At 38.5% G+C, this 16233-nt stretch overlaps 3 protein-coding genes and 1 pseudogene across 4 annotated transcripts; 3 read left to right on the top strand and 1 right to left on the bottom strand.

Annotated features, from left to right (window-relative positions):
• Positions 1 to 4509: 4509 nt before the first annotated feature.
• Positions 4510 to 5114, top strand: K07D4.1 (annotated as a pseudogene). Its single transcript has 3 exons — positions 4510 to 4708; positions 4758 to 4885; positions 4934 to 5114. Coding segments are annotated over exons 1-3 (508 nt in total).
• Positions 5115 to 8142: 3028 nt separating this feature from the next.
• On the top strand, positions 8143 to 8868 carry K07D4.2 (GIY-YIG domain-containing protein; the record flags this gene model as incomplete). Its single annotated transcript, NM_001381381.1, has 4 exons — positions 8143 to 8458; positions 8503 to 8600; positions 8652 to 8728; positions 8775 to 8868. The coding sequence occupies 4 exons, from the start codon at positions 8143 to 8145 to the stop codon at positions 8866 to 8868; spliced, it is 585 nt and encodes a 194-aa protein (NP_001367953.1).
• A 440-nt stretch (positions 8869 to 9308) lies between these two features.
• On the top strand, positions 9309 to 10577 carry rpn-11 (26S proteasome non-ATPase regulatory subunit 14). The gene is made up of 4 exons (NM_062311.9): positions 9309 to 9362; positions 9416 to 9613; positions 9672 to 10001; positions 10060 to 10577. The coding sequence occupies exons 1-4, from the start codon at positions 9315 to 9317 to the stop codon at positions 10420 to 10422; spliced, it is 939 nt and encodes a 312-aa protein (NP_494712.1). The 5' UTR covers positions 9309 to 9314; the 3' UTR covers positions 10423 to 10577.
• Positions 10569 to 14771, bottom strand: pqn-48 (Prion-like-(Q/N-rich)-domain-bearing protein). Its single transcript, NM_062310.8, has 8 exons — positions 14620 to 14771; positions 13097 to 13283; positions 12716 to 12815; positions 12302 to 12424; positions 12163 to 12256; positions 12033 to 12113; positions 11829 to 11944; positions 10569 to 10787 (listed from the first exon to the last, which is right to left on the bottom strand). Exons 1-8 carry the CDS (start codon positions 14674 to 14676, stop codon positions 10586 to 10588), a joined length of 960 nt encoding a protein of 319 aa, NP_494711.1. The 5' UTR covers positions 14677 to 14771; the 3' UTR covers positions 10569 to 10585.
• Positions 14772 to 16233: the final 1462 nt, after the last annotated feature.

The raw sequence follows: 16233 nt of genomic DNA, 5'->3' as shown, positions 1-16233 counted from the left end.
GAAAATTGGTGCACGAAAGACACGGTACACTGCAGATATCACGCGAAGCAGGTTGTCACGCTCTGACGTCTTGAAGGTGATACCGGAGTAGATGATGTACGCGTTCACCTTTTTGACGAAATTCTTCAACGGACAGAAAAAGTAAAGATCGCAAGGTTGAATAAATGATGTAGCTCCTGGTGGAATAGATCTCACATGTACTGTATTTCCGGATAATGCTGCAGCTTGAACATCCCCTTCGTTTTTCCAAGCAGGCCAAGCGTCTAGAAGCAGGACAACCTCGGTTGGCATCGAAGGATCACAAACAGCGGATTCAACCCAGTCGACCATTAGTTGTTTATTCATAATGTGGGACGTATTAGCTCGGATGATCAGATTGTCTGGTGAGAAGTGCCCTTTTTTGGGAAATTTTCCACCTTTCTCCTACAATTTAATAAAGTTGCATAATGTAAAACGATAGTCACAAGACTGTGTGGCAATGTTGTGCATATTGTCAAACATACCTGCAGAACCACGTACAACTTTGGGGTTAACTTTCCGGAAGCGCTTAACATGGGAAGGATTGTGTAAGAGTGCGTGAGGGCATCTTTGGACTGTACCAGTCTTTCAACACGTTTAACACCTTTTGGTGCGAGCGTCCTAAAAATTTTAATGGTCTTTGAAAAACTCGGTTTAGAATTTACCGTTTGCAATATTGTTCTTTCGTGAACCCACTTTGGTCACAGTTATAAACGACATCAGGATCCAAAGTTGCCAATTCTGCTTTAACTTCCTCCACGAACTTTTTGGCAGCTTGTTCTGTGAGCTCTTTATTGACGTAGTTGGCACGAGTGATGAAAGTAGTTACGTGGCGAGAAACGAGACCGTTTGTCTTTTTCCACTTCTTCAGCCAGCCATCGCTTGCTTGAAATCCTTCAATATGGACGTGCTCATCATTCAATTGCACTGCAAGACGGCGTAGCGTGAACTTGTCAATCGAAATTCCTTCAAAATGTGTTTTAAGTCTGACAAAGAATGCACTACTTGTCGTGCAAACACAGTAGTTTTTCAATAATAGGAATACTCACTGTCATCGATTGCCTCAAAAACTTTTGTACGAAGAAGTCCAGAAAGTGTCGAAAATTGTGAAACACGTGAGCATCGAATTTCGTCTTAAAAACCCAGTTTTATACCGAATATGAAGCTGTTAATACTCACTATTTTTAGCAAAAACGCGAAGTTTCTGCATGTCATGTTGCGTTTTAATAAAACGATACCTACGCTGCATTGAAGCAAAAGATCGTAGTTTCTTTGTTCTGACATCAGTCATAAATTCAACGGCACTATGCACCTGTAAAAAGTAATGTATTTTAAATTTTATTTATTAGCCAATTATTTATCAGCGAATGTTGAGTAATTGATAAATTCTAAACACTTACCATTGCAACATCAATGGCAGCTCCAGAAGAGAAGTTCACTTTATCGGGTACTACGCAAGCGGATGGATCATCGTCATCAGGTTTCCAGTCCTCTTCATCAACAATTCCTCCGAATACTTCTTCTTCGTCGTCACTTTGAATAAGAAGATCGTCCGTTTCAGCATCTTTGAGAATCCTTGTAAATTTCTCGACAGTTTTCGTTTCTTCTCGACTCATTGGCAACGCGTTTGTATTAGTTCCAAACGTTTTCATAAGTTCTCCGATGATTACTTGTGGGCGGAAGGGCATTTTCAGTTAAAATATAGACAACGGAAGACGAGTCAACAGAAAATAACAACAAAAAAAACTACAAGAAAGGTGTGAAGCGTGGTGGGACCTAACAGCTCTTCTTGTGGCCTACATTTTTAACCACGATGATATTATTTGAAAATTTAATGTATTACTTTCATTTAATCATTTATAAAATATAATAAAAACATTTTGAATTACGGAAGAAAATCAGTGAAAAAAACAATTATTTCAACAAAAAAAAAAACACTTCGGAAAAATTTGGAGAATTGACGCATTTGATTCATAGGGATAATATCTGCATATTTTCCCACTTGAAAAAGTTTATAGATGTGTTCTAATTGGAAATGGATTGACTTTAAATTTAAAAAAAAAAGTTTATGTTGACGGGGAACCGAACCACGAATACCACACCTCGAAACTCACGCCACTACCACTCGGCCACCAAGCCATGTTTGCTAACGCTAATTGAGAGTGGTGAGTTCACTGGTGTTTCTGCAGCGTGGTAGTCATTGAAATATCACTTGATATGAGGAATTTCAGCACCAAACTTCAAGACGTCACAACTTGGCCAAACCTGCTCTGAAGCAGCTAAATTTTTTGGAGGGATCATCTGTAACTATCCTCTATCGAATGTATATAGTGGCGTAACGAAGTCCGATAACGAGTTCAGAACCTTCCCTTGTTAGTAAACTTGCGCTACTTCTTCGTAAACTTGCGCTACTCCTTCGTAGACTTGTACAAATCCTAAGAAGTCGAAAGGGGGTTGAACTAGCGGCAAAAGAGAACCGGGATACCTTGAAGCAATGACTGAAAACGGATAAATCTATTGCGAAATCAACCGCTTATTTAAGCGTACATCTCCGTAACTGTTATCTGAATATACTCAAGACTCACGGAGTCGACTCGTACTCGTACACGCTCAGACCTGGCTCGGCCAGTAAATTGAAATGTGATAAAAACGTACGGCAATATTACTCCTTTGACGAAAGTTGCCGAAAAGAGTTAGCCAAATAGCCCTGCCGGGGAGCGGGAACTCCTAATTTCGCGATAAAGAATTGCTCTTTCTGCGATGTGAACTCCGGTTACGTGGTAACCGCACCAAAAAACATTCATAATAATCGGGAAGCCCGATTATTCCCCTCGATAAATGTTATCGGAATATTCACAAGACTCACGGAGTCGCCTTCACATAAAATCAGATCTCACTCGACAAAAGTATACTTTCTAGGGACCTGGTCCATCAGTTCACGACTTCTTAACGCAGAAAATACCAAATTAGCTTGTGAGAGATAAAGAGATAAAAAATAGAGAGAAAGAGAGAGCGCGCGAAATGGAAAGAGAAAAGTGCACTAAACGGAAAGAGAAAAGTTAGAGAGAAAGCGATAAACGAAAAACAAATATAGCAAAAGAGGATTGACAAAATAGCAATATTAAGAAGAGCGCGTATGACTTAGAGAAGAGACAAATGTGAACATATTCAATCTCCAAGACGAGAGAAAACCGCTGAAATTTGCAGAAAATTTTGGTGAAGAGCCCGAAACGGGGGAAAACGGCCTTTGAGCCTCAGAAAGTACGCTTCCTATGTGTTACATGAAAAACTGTGAATTTCAATGATTCCTCCTGCACAATCTGACCTATGCGCAGATTAATCTTGAAAAAACGTAGACATAGACCACACTTTTATCCTTGCGAATGAGAAAACGCTTGAAAATGCAACCGGATCAAGTGAAATCGATAAATAACCTAAAATATACTGAAAACTCAATAAAAATACATTAAAATCCAAGAAAAATTCAATAAAAATCGATACAAATCGATAAAATCACGTCCTTTTTCGTACCAACTCATTTTTTTGAATGCCTGACAAAAAGCCTTTGTATGTATTGCAATAACACTAAATTCTGAGAATGCGTATTATCAAAAAATATAAATCGCACTGAATTCTCTGTGAAAATACAATTGTAGGAGGAGCGTAAATAAAAAATAAATAAAAAACAAAAGTCACGTGGCCACGGCCCGGCGAAAGAGACGTGGCCGCGAGAGCTGCGCCGGCTAGGCCACCGCCTCCTATGGTTAAGATTTTTGAACGAATAAACATTTTTAATTTGACTGCTAAGCTCATTTATCTTCGTTTTTTCTCGTTTTTTCTCATTTTTATCGATAAAAATATTTTTTTTGTTGCAGAAAATCACAAAACCGCGGCAAAACAGCACTCAACCGCCAACTGGAAGGAGGAAAATTCGAAAAAAGTGAGTTTTTTTTGTCTAGTGAAAAAATCCTATAGAATTTGACATTAAAAATGCCGTCATAGCATTTGTCGTGATGTCAGCTTTCGAAAAAGTACAAAAAAACGAACTTTCATGTCGAAAAAATCGAGAAAAATAGAAAAATGTGAAAAAAATGCACTACGGAGATTTTCGTGTCTGGAAAATCCCAACATTCCTATAGAATTTCGATATTTTTTTGACGTTTTCACGTTGTACTGGACGAGATCTTTCTAAAAACACCAAAAAATCGAGGCCCCATGTTCAAAAAGTTGACTTTTTTCAAAAAGAAAATTTCAGTAATACTAAAATTTTTAAAAATTATTTTTCGAAAAACTGTATAGAATTTCGATATTTTTTTGACATTTTCACGTACTACTGGACGAGATCTTTCTAAAAACATCAAAAAACCGATAGTCTATGATCAAAAAGTTGACTTTTTTTCGAAAAGAAAATTTCATATCAAATTCGAAATCAAATTTGTCACGAAGCTGATGTTGGACCTTTCATTAAAAAATTTTTCCAGGATTTTATACTCCGATTATTCATCTTTTGATGACGTGATGGTTGATGTTTGGAATCGTTCATCGACTTCATCGTTCAACGGGAAGCACCTTGAAACGGCATAAATCGCTGCTGGAATGCAATTAACCTTGGTACTTTCCGATTCATTATCCAGGTAACAGTGGATGGCAATACTTCAATATGAGTCAAGTGTACAATATTCATAATATGGTTAGTTTCCAATAAGATATTTGTAACTTAAAAATCCGAATTTTTTTAGAATCAACCCGATTGCAAATGGATCGCGCTTCCACCGCCGCTGCCACATAAAGATGCCCGAATAGAACTCGTATAAGCCCCGATTTGGACTGACAGTTGCACCACCTATGGCAGAAGTCGAAAAAGAAAGTGAGTTGACAGTTATTTGAAAACATGAAATGAAAATAAAAATTGCAGATCGAAGAAGAGGGAGGTCATGAAACGGGCGAAGCAAGTGTTCATCAAGCGCAATATTTCTGTGAGAACAATGCAGAGGCAACGACAAGTGGCATGCTACTCCCCTGTTATGGAAGAAGAGGCTCTTGAAGTTCGTCAACCGAAGATGACTGGTCAAGAAGAAAAGCTAAAAAGGAAATAATCTCTCTTATCGCAATTTCTCACTGATCACTTCGGATTAGGTCTTTTTACAATCTTTTAAATTTTTATTGACTATCTTTTACATTTTTATTATGTATTTACATTGTTATTTTTATATTAATAAACGAATTTTTAATAATAACACGCGTTTTTCAATAATCAAATGTGAGATTATACGATTTAGGGAATTTCAGGGCTCTAAAACTCGAAAAAATTGGCCAAAATCGAGAAACATTGCGAAAAACTGTTTAAAGTATCGATTTTCTTCAATATCAGCAACATACAATCCTTTAAAATTATTATTTTTTGTAAATTCGATAAAAATTCATTTATTTTTCACAATTTCTGCCCGAAAATTGCCGAAATAACCAGCGTTTCTATAACTAAGAAAGTGTCGTCAATTAAAATGCCGCGTCCGCAAAATGTCGTATGAAACTTTTCGCTGAGTATCAAACGTTGAATATTCAGTCAGCTAAATTTTACTACGGTAGAGATTTTACAGCCACGTACGGTTCGCCGGGCCGTGGTGGCCAGTGCGATTTATATTTTTTGATAATATTGCGCAACATATTTGACGCGCAAAATATTTCTTAGCGAAAACTATAGTAATTCTTTAAATGACTACTGTAGTGCTGGTGACAATTTACGGAAATAATGGATTAATCGATAATACGAAAAAAAAAACTAAAGAAAATTGAATATCGATGTCACAATTTTCATTCCAAAATAGAGCCCGTAAATCGACACAATCACTACTGTTCTCATTGAAAGAGTTACTGTGGGTTTCGCTACGAGATATTCATCGCGCCAAATATGTTGCACAATCCGCAATCTCAGAATTAAGTGTTCCGGTTACGATAGCTGAAGTTGCCAGAGCTCGAAGACGTTAATCTGGTGACCTTACCAAGTCAACACATTAAAATAGTGGTTTTTTTGAATTTTCAGAAAAAAAAAGTAGCCAAAACATTCTGGAAAAAGAGAAGCAAAACTACTTCGAAGAGAAAAATAAAAAAAAGCTAGGATTCCATAAAGAGTTGTAAAAACCTGGATGATCCTGAAACCTGAAAAAAATCCTAAAACTTATTGAAATGACTTCCAATTCCATGGTTTTCGTTGGTTTATGTACATATACCATTCATCTTAACATTGCTTCAATGCAGTTGCAGTTTCCAAAAATGAATGATTCAAATGTTTAAATAGGAAACAATATATTTTAAAAGTTTACAGCTTTATTTAAAAATCATTAACCAAAAAATATTATGAATAAGTACTGTCTTTAGCCAGTGACTCGTGCCAGGAAATTGAACCCGTAAGACCCTCATCGTCAACTGTTGATCTCCTTCACCAAACGTAGAGGCGACAGCACCTATCTTGCCAGAATGATCGCTCCATATGATGACCATAGGCGCAATCATTCTCTCAAGATAATATAGAAGGAGGGTAAATGCATTAAAAATTTTAAAAACATTGATTGAAAATAGTATTCCAAAACGGCAGCAATAATAGAAACTTTAGAAACTGAATCAATTCCAGTGTATAGAAAAACTTACAATTTAAACATTTTATAAATTGAAATTTTTTTTTGGAATATTGTTGCCAAAAAATGTGCCAAGATAACCAAATATCATAGTAGAACGTTTCAAAAAATTTGAAACTAATTTTGTAACCCTTTTTGGAATTCGCCGATTGTTTCAAATAAAAATTGTAAGGATTCGAGCATGCGAAATTACTACAGTTTTCTAAAAATGTGGCTAAAACTCAATAACCTGCCATTTTTATTGCCAATAAAAAATTTTCAAAACATGTTACTATGATATTTGGACATCTTGGTGGCATATATGTGGTTTTTAACAGTTTCCCCACTGCTACTCCACCTTTAAGTCCTGGGAACATTTCCGGCAAATCGGCAAATTGCCGGAACTGAAATTTCTGGCAAATCGGCAACTTACCGGAATTGAAAATTTCCGGCAAATCGGCAAACCCGCAAATTTGCCGATTTGCCGGAATTGAAATTTCCGGCAAATCGGCAAACCTGCAAATTGCCGATTTGCCGGAAAAACGGCACTTTGCCGAAATTTAAATTTCCGGCAAATCGGCAAACCTGCAAATAGCCGATATGCCGGAAAAACGGCACTTTGCCGGAACTGAATTTTCTGGCAAATCGGCAAATTGCCGAAATTGAAATTTCCGGCAAATCGAAAAACCTGCAAATTGCTGATTTGCCGGAAAAACGGCACTTTGCCGAAATTTAAATTTCCGGCAAATTGGCAAACCTGCAAATAGCCGATTTGTCGTAAAAACGGCACTTTGCCGGAACTGAAATTTCCGGCAAATCGGCAAACCTGCAAATTGCCGTTTTGCCGGAAAAACGGCACTTTGCCGAAATGTAAATTTCCGGCAAATCGGCAATCCTGCAAATTGCCGGAAAAACGGCACTTTGCCGAAATTTAAATTTCCGGCAAATCGGCAAACCTGCAAATTGCCGGAAAAACGGGACTTTGCCGGAATTGAAATTTCTGGCAAATCGGCAAACCTGCAAATTGCCGGAAAAAAGGCACTTTGCCGGAATTTAAATTTCCGGCAAATCGGCAAACCTGCGAATTGCCTGAATTGAAATCTCCGGCAAATTGGCAAATTGCCGAGTTGCCGGAATTAAAATTGCCGGTGAATTGCCGCGTGGAAAAAGTAGCTGAAAAATGTTTAAAATGGCAGGACCTGATAATATCGCATGTGAATTTTTTTATTCAGAGATCGTGTGTCAAAAAAAACTAACATCAACCTAACCAACACGAGATCGGCTACTAATCAGTAAGTGATAACTTTTGAAACTTATTTTAATTGAAAAAAAAAACCATTTTCAAGTTTTCATATTCTAATGCTTATAGAAGAGACAAGTATCAAGAATCGAGGAAGCGATCTGCTAATTATGTATCAATTCAAAGCTCACCGGATCTCCCCATCAAGAAAAATCTACTAACGTCAATCGCGCAACAAGAAATAAGAAGCCATCGAAGACATTGGGACAGTACATGGACGGCGAAGAGTTACGAGAGGATTTAAAAGAAAAAGGGAAAACTATGGATAACGATCTGAAAAAAAGTTTGAAGGAAGCACCTAGTGAGAGTTACTGTTACGTTCTAATAAACCCATACGTTCTGGACAAAGACGTGAGGGAAGTAGATCTGGCTACGTTCCTCTCGTCAATATTCTACGTGGGCAAAGGAAAAGGGGAAAGAGCAATGGCCTACTTCAAGGATGCTTGCGGGAACATTCAAGGAAGCCGCAAGCTTACTACAATTGACCAGGCTTGGAACAAAAAAGGATTTGTTTATAAACACATAATTTGTACGTTTAGATAAGAAAAATCTATAAATTGAATTGCTTTTTAGGGAGACCAATTATCGAAAATCTAGCACTCGCCAGGGAAGCTGCTATGATATTTTTTTTCAAAAATTTGGCTGGAAAATCGAACTTTACTAACAAATACGTAAGTTAAATTAATTGGCTAAAAAAGATTCTAATATAGTAAAATTTTCAGAACGGCAGTTTCAAAGGAGAGTCGGCGTTTTGGAGCAGGGAAGAGAAATGCAACTACGGCGTATACCTGCTAGAAACGTAAGTTTGAAAACAAAATATCAATAATTTAACGTCTAAATTTTAGAATACACCGTTCAATCCAAACCAATGGCTGTGAGACTGTCAAAAAAGAAGATGTTGCTCCAAGAGCCGCGATCCAACAAAGTCCTCGACTCTAAACTTTTAATTTAATTGTTATTTTTAAATTCCCTCATTCACATTACCCAACTTCACTATGCTACTGACTATTTAAAATTGCTCAAAATTCAAATATTCCACTTGAATAAACCTTATTATGAGAAATTAATATTTGACCTTTTTTATTTGAAAATAAACTGTTCCCGCCGTTTTCTTTATTTTTTTGCATTGTCGTCATATCGCGCGCAAAGTCCGCAGTGACACCCGCGTGGTGTTTGCGTACCCCGCAATTGTCATCCTCACAATTTTCGAACGCGACTCCCGATTTCTTCGTTTTTTGCTGTAAATTTCGGATATTTCCGGTCAAAAATTTATTAAAATATCTGGATAATGGTAATTATCAATGTCGTATTGTGTTTTTATCGATTTTCTCAGTTGTTTCCACGAAATTTCTGTTAATTTTCACCGAAATCTGTTTCAGAGAGGAATGGAGCGATTCCTGCGACTCGGAGGTCTTGGTGGAAACCTTGGAACGGTAATTGCATTCTGTTTCGATAGAAAATCATCTAAAATTTCGAATATTTCCAGTTCGGAGCCAATCCACAGGACTCGAATCAAGTCGACACCTCGGAAACCGTCTACATTTCTTCGCTGGCGTTGCTGAAGATGCTCAAACACGGAAGAGCCGGAGTTCCCATGGAAGTGATGGGGCTGATGCTTGGAGAATTCGTCGACGACTACACCGTCAATGTGATCGACGTTTTCGCTATGCCACAGTCTGGAACCGTGAGTTTTCGTCAAAAATTGAATTTTTAAAAAAGATAATTTATTATTTTCATTACAGGGAGTCTCAGTCGAAGCGGTCGATCCAGTATTCCAGGCGAAGATGCTCGACATGCTCAAACAGACCGGAAGACCCGAGATGGTCGTCGGATGGTACCATTCCCATCCAGGATTCGGATGTTGGCTCTCCGGCGTCGACATCAACACTCAGCAGTCGTTTGAAGCGCTTTCCGACAGAGCTGTCGCCGTTGTCGTCGACCCGATTCAATCTGTGAAGGGAAAGGTTGTGATCGACGCGTTCCGTACGATCAACCCACAATCGATGGCTTTAAATCAAGAACCACGTCAAACTACCAGTAATTTGGGTCATTTGCAGAAGCCGAGCATTCAGGTTGGGGAAATTATCGGTTTTTAGTGAACATTTCAATAATTTTCGGTTTTTTTTTCAGGCCCTAATCCACGGACTCAATCGTCACTACTACTCCATCCCAATCGCCTACAGAACCCACGACCTTGAACAGAAGATGCTCTTGAATCTTAACAAGCTCTCATGGATGGACGCAGTCAGCGTCGAAAACTACTCAAAATGCGGTGAACAGAACAAGGAGCACCTCAAGGCGATGCTCAAGCTCGCCAAGAACTACAAGAAGGCGTTGGAGGACGAGAAGAACATGACGGATCAGGAGCTCGCGATCAAGAACGTCGGAAAGATGGATCCGAAGCGGCATATTGCTGATGAAGTGAGCAAGATGCTCAACGACAATATTGTGCAAAGTTTGGCCGGTATGATGGCGACGACTTCATTGCAATAATTTTTAAATCAATACTCATTTGCTTATTTTTTTATTATTTTCTCAAAAATTCCCAATTTCCTCGTTCTCTCCCCGTCTTTTTGTGTATTTTTCCCCATAATTTATTTTGAAATCATCCCAGTTCGGTGTTGGAAAACATGAATCTTCCCCGCCTTTAATCGATTTATTGTTTATGCGTTAATTTAGTCCATTTCGCTAACAACTGAGGCAGCAGCATCACATTCAGATTGTTCATATCGACCGATGGTGTGTAGTCGTTGATGAGGAGATATGGAACTTCGAGGATCGGATTCGGTCGGGTGCTCATCGTCTTTTGAGCAGCTTCGCGCTGGAGTTGAACGCCACGTGGACCATCGTAGCATTGTCTGAAATTGTGAAAGATACGGTCTCGACACGACAATCTTTTTTTTTAATTCAAAAAAGTTTCGCCTTTAAAGATTACTGTAGTTTCACTTTTAGGAATTTTCTATAAATTTTTCATTTGATTTTCACCAAAACATAATAAAAAAATATTAAAAATCGATAGAAATTCCAAAAAGTGAAATTACAGTAGTCTTTAAAAGCGCACAGCTTTCCGCGTTTAACACAATTTTGTCGTGTCGAGACCGGGTACCCCGTTTTTTAGCTCAAGATCGGGAAAACTTTGAACATTTTATTCGAAAATTTGCAGAAAACTAGTTTAATTATTATTATCATTATTAGTTTTAGGAAATTATTATTAGAAAACTAGTTTAAAAAACAGTAAACGCGCTCCACGGCCAATCGAAAGCGCTCCGCCTCCGAACCATGGGTCTCGTTAGGAATTCAGCGGCAATACCGAAAAAAATGGAGCGCGTTTACATTTTTTAAATTCATTTTTCAAATGAATTTCCGAGTTTATTTACCAAAATACTGGAAGATAATTAGTTTTTTTCGAAAAAATGCAGAAAAATCGTATTTAAAAGGATAATAAAAGCGTGTGGCAAAATTGCAAAAAGAAAATCGGCAAAGTGCCGGTTTGCCGATTTGCCGGAAATTTTCGATTCCGGAAATTTGCCGGAAATTTTCAATTCCGGTAAGTTGGCGGTTTGCCGATTTGCCGGAAATTTTCAATTCCGGTAAGTTGCCAATTTGCCGGAAAATTAAATTCCGGCAATTTGCCGGTTTGCAGATTTGCCGGAAATTTGCAATTCCGACATTTTGCCGGAAATTGCAATTCCGACAATTTGCCGGAAATTTTCAATGCCGGCAATATGCCCGTTTGCCGAATGCCGGAAGTTTTCGATTCCGGTAATTTGTCAATTTGCCGGATAATTTAAACTCCGGAATTTTGCCGATTTTCCGGCCCCCGATTTGCCGGAAATTTTCAATGCCGGCAAGTTGCCGGTTTACCGATTTGCCGTAAAAGTAGTTTTCGGAATAAATACCTAATCTGTCGATATTGGCTCCGAATGAACGCGGAGCACGTCTGCATCGCGTGTTCGACTCCATAGTGTTGAATGTTACGTTCGAAACAGACGATGAAGGGCAACGCTCCTTTGACCTGAAATCAATCACTTTTGATAAATAGAGAGAGAGATTGATCGGCGCTCATCTGTGTCTGTGTTTTGAGCCCCCCATCAATTGCTAACCTTCAAAATATCAATGACACAAGATTGAAGGCGATTCGCGTCGCACTCTTTTTGTCCGTGATTGCACGAGAATGAGCCGTCCTGTGCAAATTTGACGATTTTCAGAATTTTCAGAACAAAAAGAAATTACCCGCATTATCCTAGAGTTTCCCCATGGCACTAGCTCAAGAATCAACTGGCCCTGGAACTGATTGAACACACTGCCCAACTGATTTGCGATGAATCTGAACTTTATAAATTCCAGTCAAATCGATTTTCCTATGGCCTACTTTTGACAATATGGGCACAAGGCCTCATAGATCAAGGTGATCTTGATCGGCTGCCGCCGGTGACGGAGACCATCGCATTGCCGTTGGACCCCACACTGTTGGGCAGACTGCGGGCTGTCACACCTGGAAAGATTTTTTTCTGGATTTTGCTAATTTGGGGTCTTGGCACGATCGAAATTTTTTTGAGCAGAGCACAGCATGAGCCTAAGTCTAAGCCTAAGCTGAGCTTAAGCCAAAGCCTAAGCCTCAGCTTAAGCCTATGCCTCAACCTAAGCTTTACTCTAAGCCTAAGCTTAAGCCCCAGTCTAAGCCCCAGCCTAAGCCTATGCCTAAGCCTAAGCCTAAGCCTATTTCATTTTGTTAAAAGCATTTTCCCCCGCATTTTCCTCTGAAAAAACAACAAAAAGCACTTACCACAAGTCTGGTGGAATGTCACAAATCTGATGCGTCGGCTGATTGAACACAGAAGCGTGTGGAACCGACGGATACGCCGCCTGATAGGCTTTTATCGCATCTGGAAATAGCTTTGCTGGAATATTTATATTTTTTGACCTTGTGTCGATTTACGCAGATTGTGCACTCCTGGAGGAGATGGAGATCAAAAGATTTTGGCTTTTTCGGTCAAATACTTTGTTTGATTTTCCACGGGGAGTACACTAGATTCGTAAATCCACACACATACAGTCGCTGATATCTTCCATATTCAAAAATATTTTTTGGAAGTATGACGTCAACGGAATTGCACATGTGACGTCATCATTCCGATGAAGAGACTACCGTAGTGCGTATTCTTACTTGGACTAGGATAATTATTGTAGGGGTACTGTTGTTGCTGCTGCTGCTGAGACGCCTGTTTTTGTTGGTGAGCATGTTGCTGCTGTTGCTGCTGCTGATGGTAGTGTTGCTGGTGAGCATTGTAATTATGATTCTGGTAGTTTTGCGGGTACGATGGCTGATGCTGGCGGTATTGGGATTCTGTATTCTGAAAATGGGGAAAAAAGTTGCGCGTCAAATATGGTGTATTGTGGTGGGTTGCCCTCGCTGACCACCCGGAAGCAAAACACGTGTGTCTGGAAGGCCGGTGCCATCGTCCTAAAGTCCCATTACAACGCGAAACACTTTTCATTCTTATTAGTTCCTGTCCACCGCCTTACTCTCAATTTCTCTCAAAAGTTTAGTGCAGTTAAATAAATGAGCTTCTTGCCACCTCTGACCAGCCAGCTGAGAGCAGTGAGCCCCTCAGAGCAAAGATTTTTTGCGACCTTTGAGAACATTGGAAATGGAGAACCAAAAAATTAGGTAGGCATACCTCGTGCCTGCATCTCGCCTACCGCCTGAGTAGACACGAGGCAGGCCTTGAAGGCATGCAAAAAATGCCAAAATTTAGAAAGTTGGCAGATATGTTCAAGTCGAAAATTATCATTTTCAAAATTTTCATTTCATTTTAAATTTTGAAGAAGTTTTGTGTACTGAAATTTTTTGAAAATCGACTGTTTTTGGAAACCAATAAAAACAACTGAAAACTGAAGATTTAAGGCAAGGTTTTGCGGTAAATTTGGTTGCCGAATTTGCAAAAAAATGCAGAGAATTTTTTGTTCCAAAATTCGATTTTTAAAAGTTTTCCAGAAGCTCCAAAAGTGGCAATTTTGAAAAATCGCCTAAATTATTAAAATTGCAAAAATTGGCAATTTTTGAGTTCAAAACCTTGAGTTCCCAAGCTGAAAATCCAGAAAAATTCCGATTTTGAACAACAACATTCTAATTTTTCAAATCAAACCTCCAAAATTGTCTAGAATTTCAAGGAATATTCCTTTTTTAGCAAATTTTTGCAAAAAAGGCGTCCTTGATTTTTATTTTGGAAAATGTCTAAAATACCATAAGTTGCCAAAAAAAATCACTGAAAAATTTCAGATAATCTTGGAAAAATGAACAGAATTCGTTTGGAAGTTTTGAAAATTTTCGGAAATTTTGTATCATTTTTTTTCACAATCAGAATTTCAGAAAATTTTAGAGCTAAGAAATAGCTTGGACTGCCAAAAATTGTCGATTGTTCAAAACTTGCCCGGAAAATTACAAAAAAAAATTGCCAAAATGCCAATACATTTTTTAAAGTCTGTCCCTAACACCCCAGAATATGTAGTATTTTCCACAATTTCAGAGCTCAAAAACCGTAAGTTAACAAGCTCTAGATGCCAAAAGCTGCCAATTTCTAACAATCTCACAACTCCTTAATGTTTGATCAGTCCCCGATTCCCCATCCAATTCCCATCTAAACGACCTTGGTGCCAGGAGCCCCTCCCGCCGGGGACCACACTCACCTGAACAGCTACTCCTAGAACCAGTAAAAGGGAAAATTGAATAGCTGGATTCTTCATTTTAGGATTCCTTCAAAAAAAAAACTTCTGCACCAGTCGACAGAATAGAGGTAGCCACACGGGAAGTTGGGGGGACCCGTGGGAGCAAGAATGGAGCACATCAGGAGAGAGCAGAAAAAGGGCGGCTCCTCCCTGAGGTCACTCGCAATTTCTCTAAATCTCTGATTCCTGCTCATCTCTTCTGCTACTTTCGAATTTTCCACCCCGATCTGAAGGAAAAATCGTAGAAATTGTGAGAGCAGCAGAGCAAGTGTGTGTGTGTGTGTGTTGATATTGAACATATGTCTGTGACAGCAGAGCACCTCCCTGAAGCTCTCAACGTGGAGCAAAAAGTCGAAAAAAATGAGAAAGAAGTGATGATGGTGATGATCTAGAAATTGGAGCCTGTTTCGGCTGAAAGGAGGAGGGACGGGAACTTGAAATCTGACCGCTGGTCACAAGTTTGTATATGACTAAGAAGTACTAAGTACTTGTGATCTTAGTACAATTTTTTCAAGATGTCTGGAGCCATACTTTTCCAGTTTTTAAGTAGTTTTTTTTACTGGAAAGCTTAATATAATAGACCACTTCAGCCTGAAAATCTGAAATTTCTGGAGAACTTTTTTCCGGGCTCGTAGAACTGCTCCAAATTTGTTCGCAGAGTATATGAACCTGTCCAAAAATTTTTTTTTTTTTCGAAAAAAAAACTGGAATTTTTGTCACTAATTTAAGGTGTTTTGGCTGTTTTTTTTTCAATTTTTTGAAAATCTATATTATCTGAAAAATCTGAAAATCTGAACTCTACCTGAAAACTGTTATTGGTAAATTTAAAATTTTCAAAAATTATATGAATGCATTATGAATTTTTATTTTGAAAATTTTCTTATAACCCCAATTCTCAAAACCCTCACTCCCCGCACTAACTTCCAAATCCGATGTGCTCGATACTTTTCATGTTGAATACAAACAATTTAAAACATTATCAAGGATAAATACCACTTTACAACTGTGTCTTTGATAATGATGTTTACTCGGATTTTTTTTGTGCTCATTGTCCTCTCTTGGGCTCCGTCTGTAAATAAAAATTAGCAATTTTTTTGGTAAATAATTTTAGTCAGAATCAAGAGATATGGCAGCGTCTGGGTTGGTTTTTGGGAAACTTTTGGATTTGTGATTAAATTTTAGACCTTTAATCCAAATTTAGTAGATAATGTGCTACAGAAACATGACAAAGCGCGACAGAAAGTTTGCAAAGTTTGACAGAAAGTTGACAACGTTCGATGGAAAGTTGACAATGTCCTACAGAAAGGTGACAGCGTTCGATCGTAGGCGTGTGTTGAAGGTCTGTAGGTCTGCCTTGTCGGCAAGCAGGTAACCACACTGTATTTTTGCGTCATCGAGTTGTTTGAGTCACTATTTTTAAAATTTCGGAGCCCATGTGATTTCTGAATTGGAAATTCAAAAATAATTTTTTGATTTCCTATTTCCCCAATATTTAGTAAATACTACAAAACTATATTTCCGCTGATTTCTGAATTCCGGGTTTCCCCGATGACGTCGGAAATTTGACGACTTTCG

This window comes from Caenorhabditis elegans, chromosome II (genome assembly GCF_000002985.6).
Source record: "Caenorhabditis elegans chromosome II".
Classification (NCBI taxonomy): Eukaryota; Metazoa; Nematoda; class Chromadorea; order Rhabditida; family Rhabditidae; genus Caenorhabditis; species Caenorhabditis elegans.
Note: the sequence above shows the minus strand (reverse complement) of the source record. Positions and strands in the feature narration are given on the sequence as shown.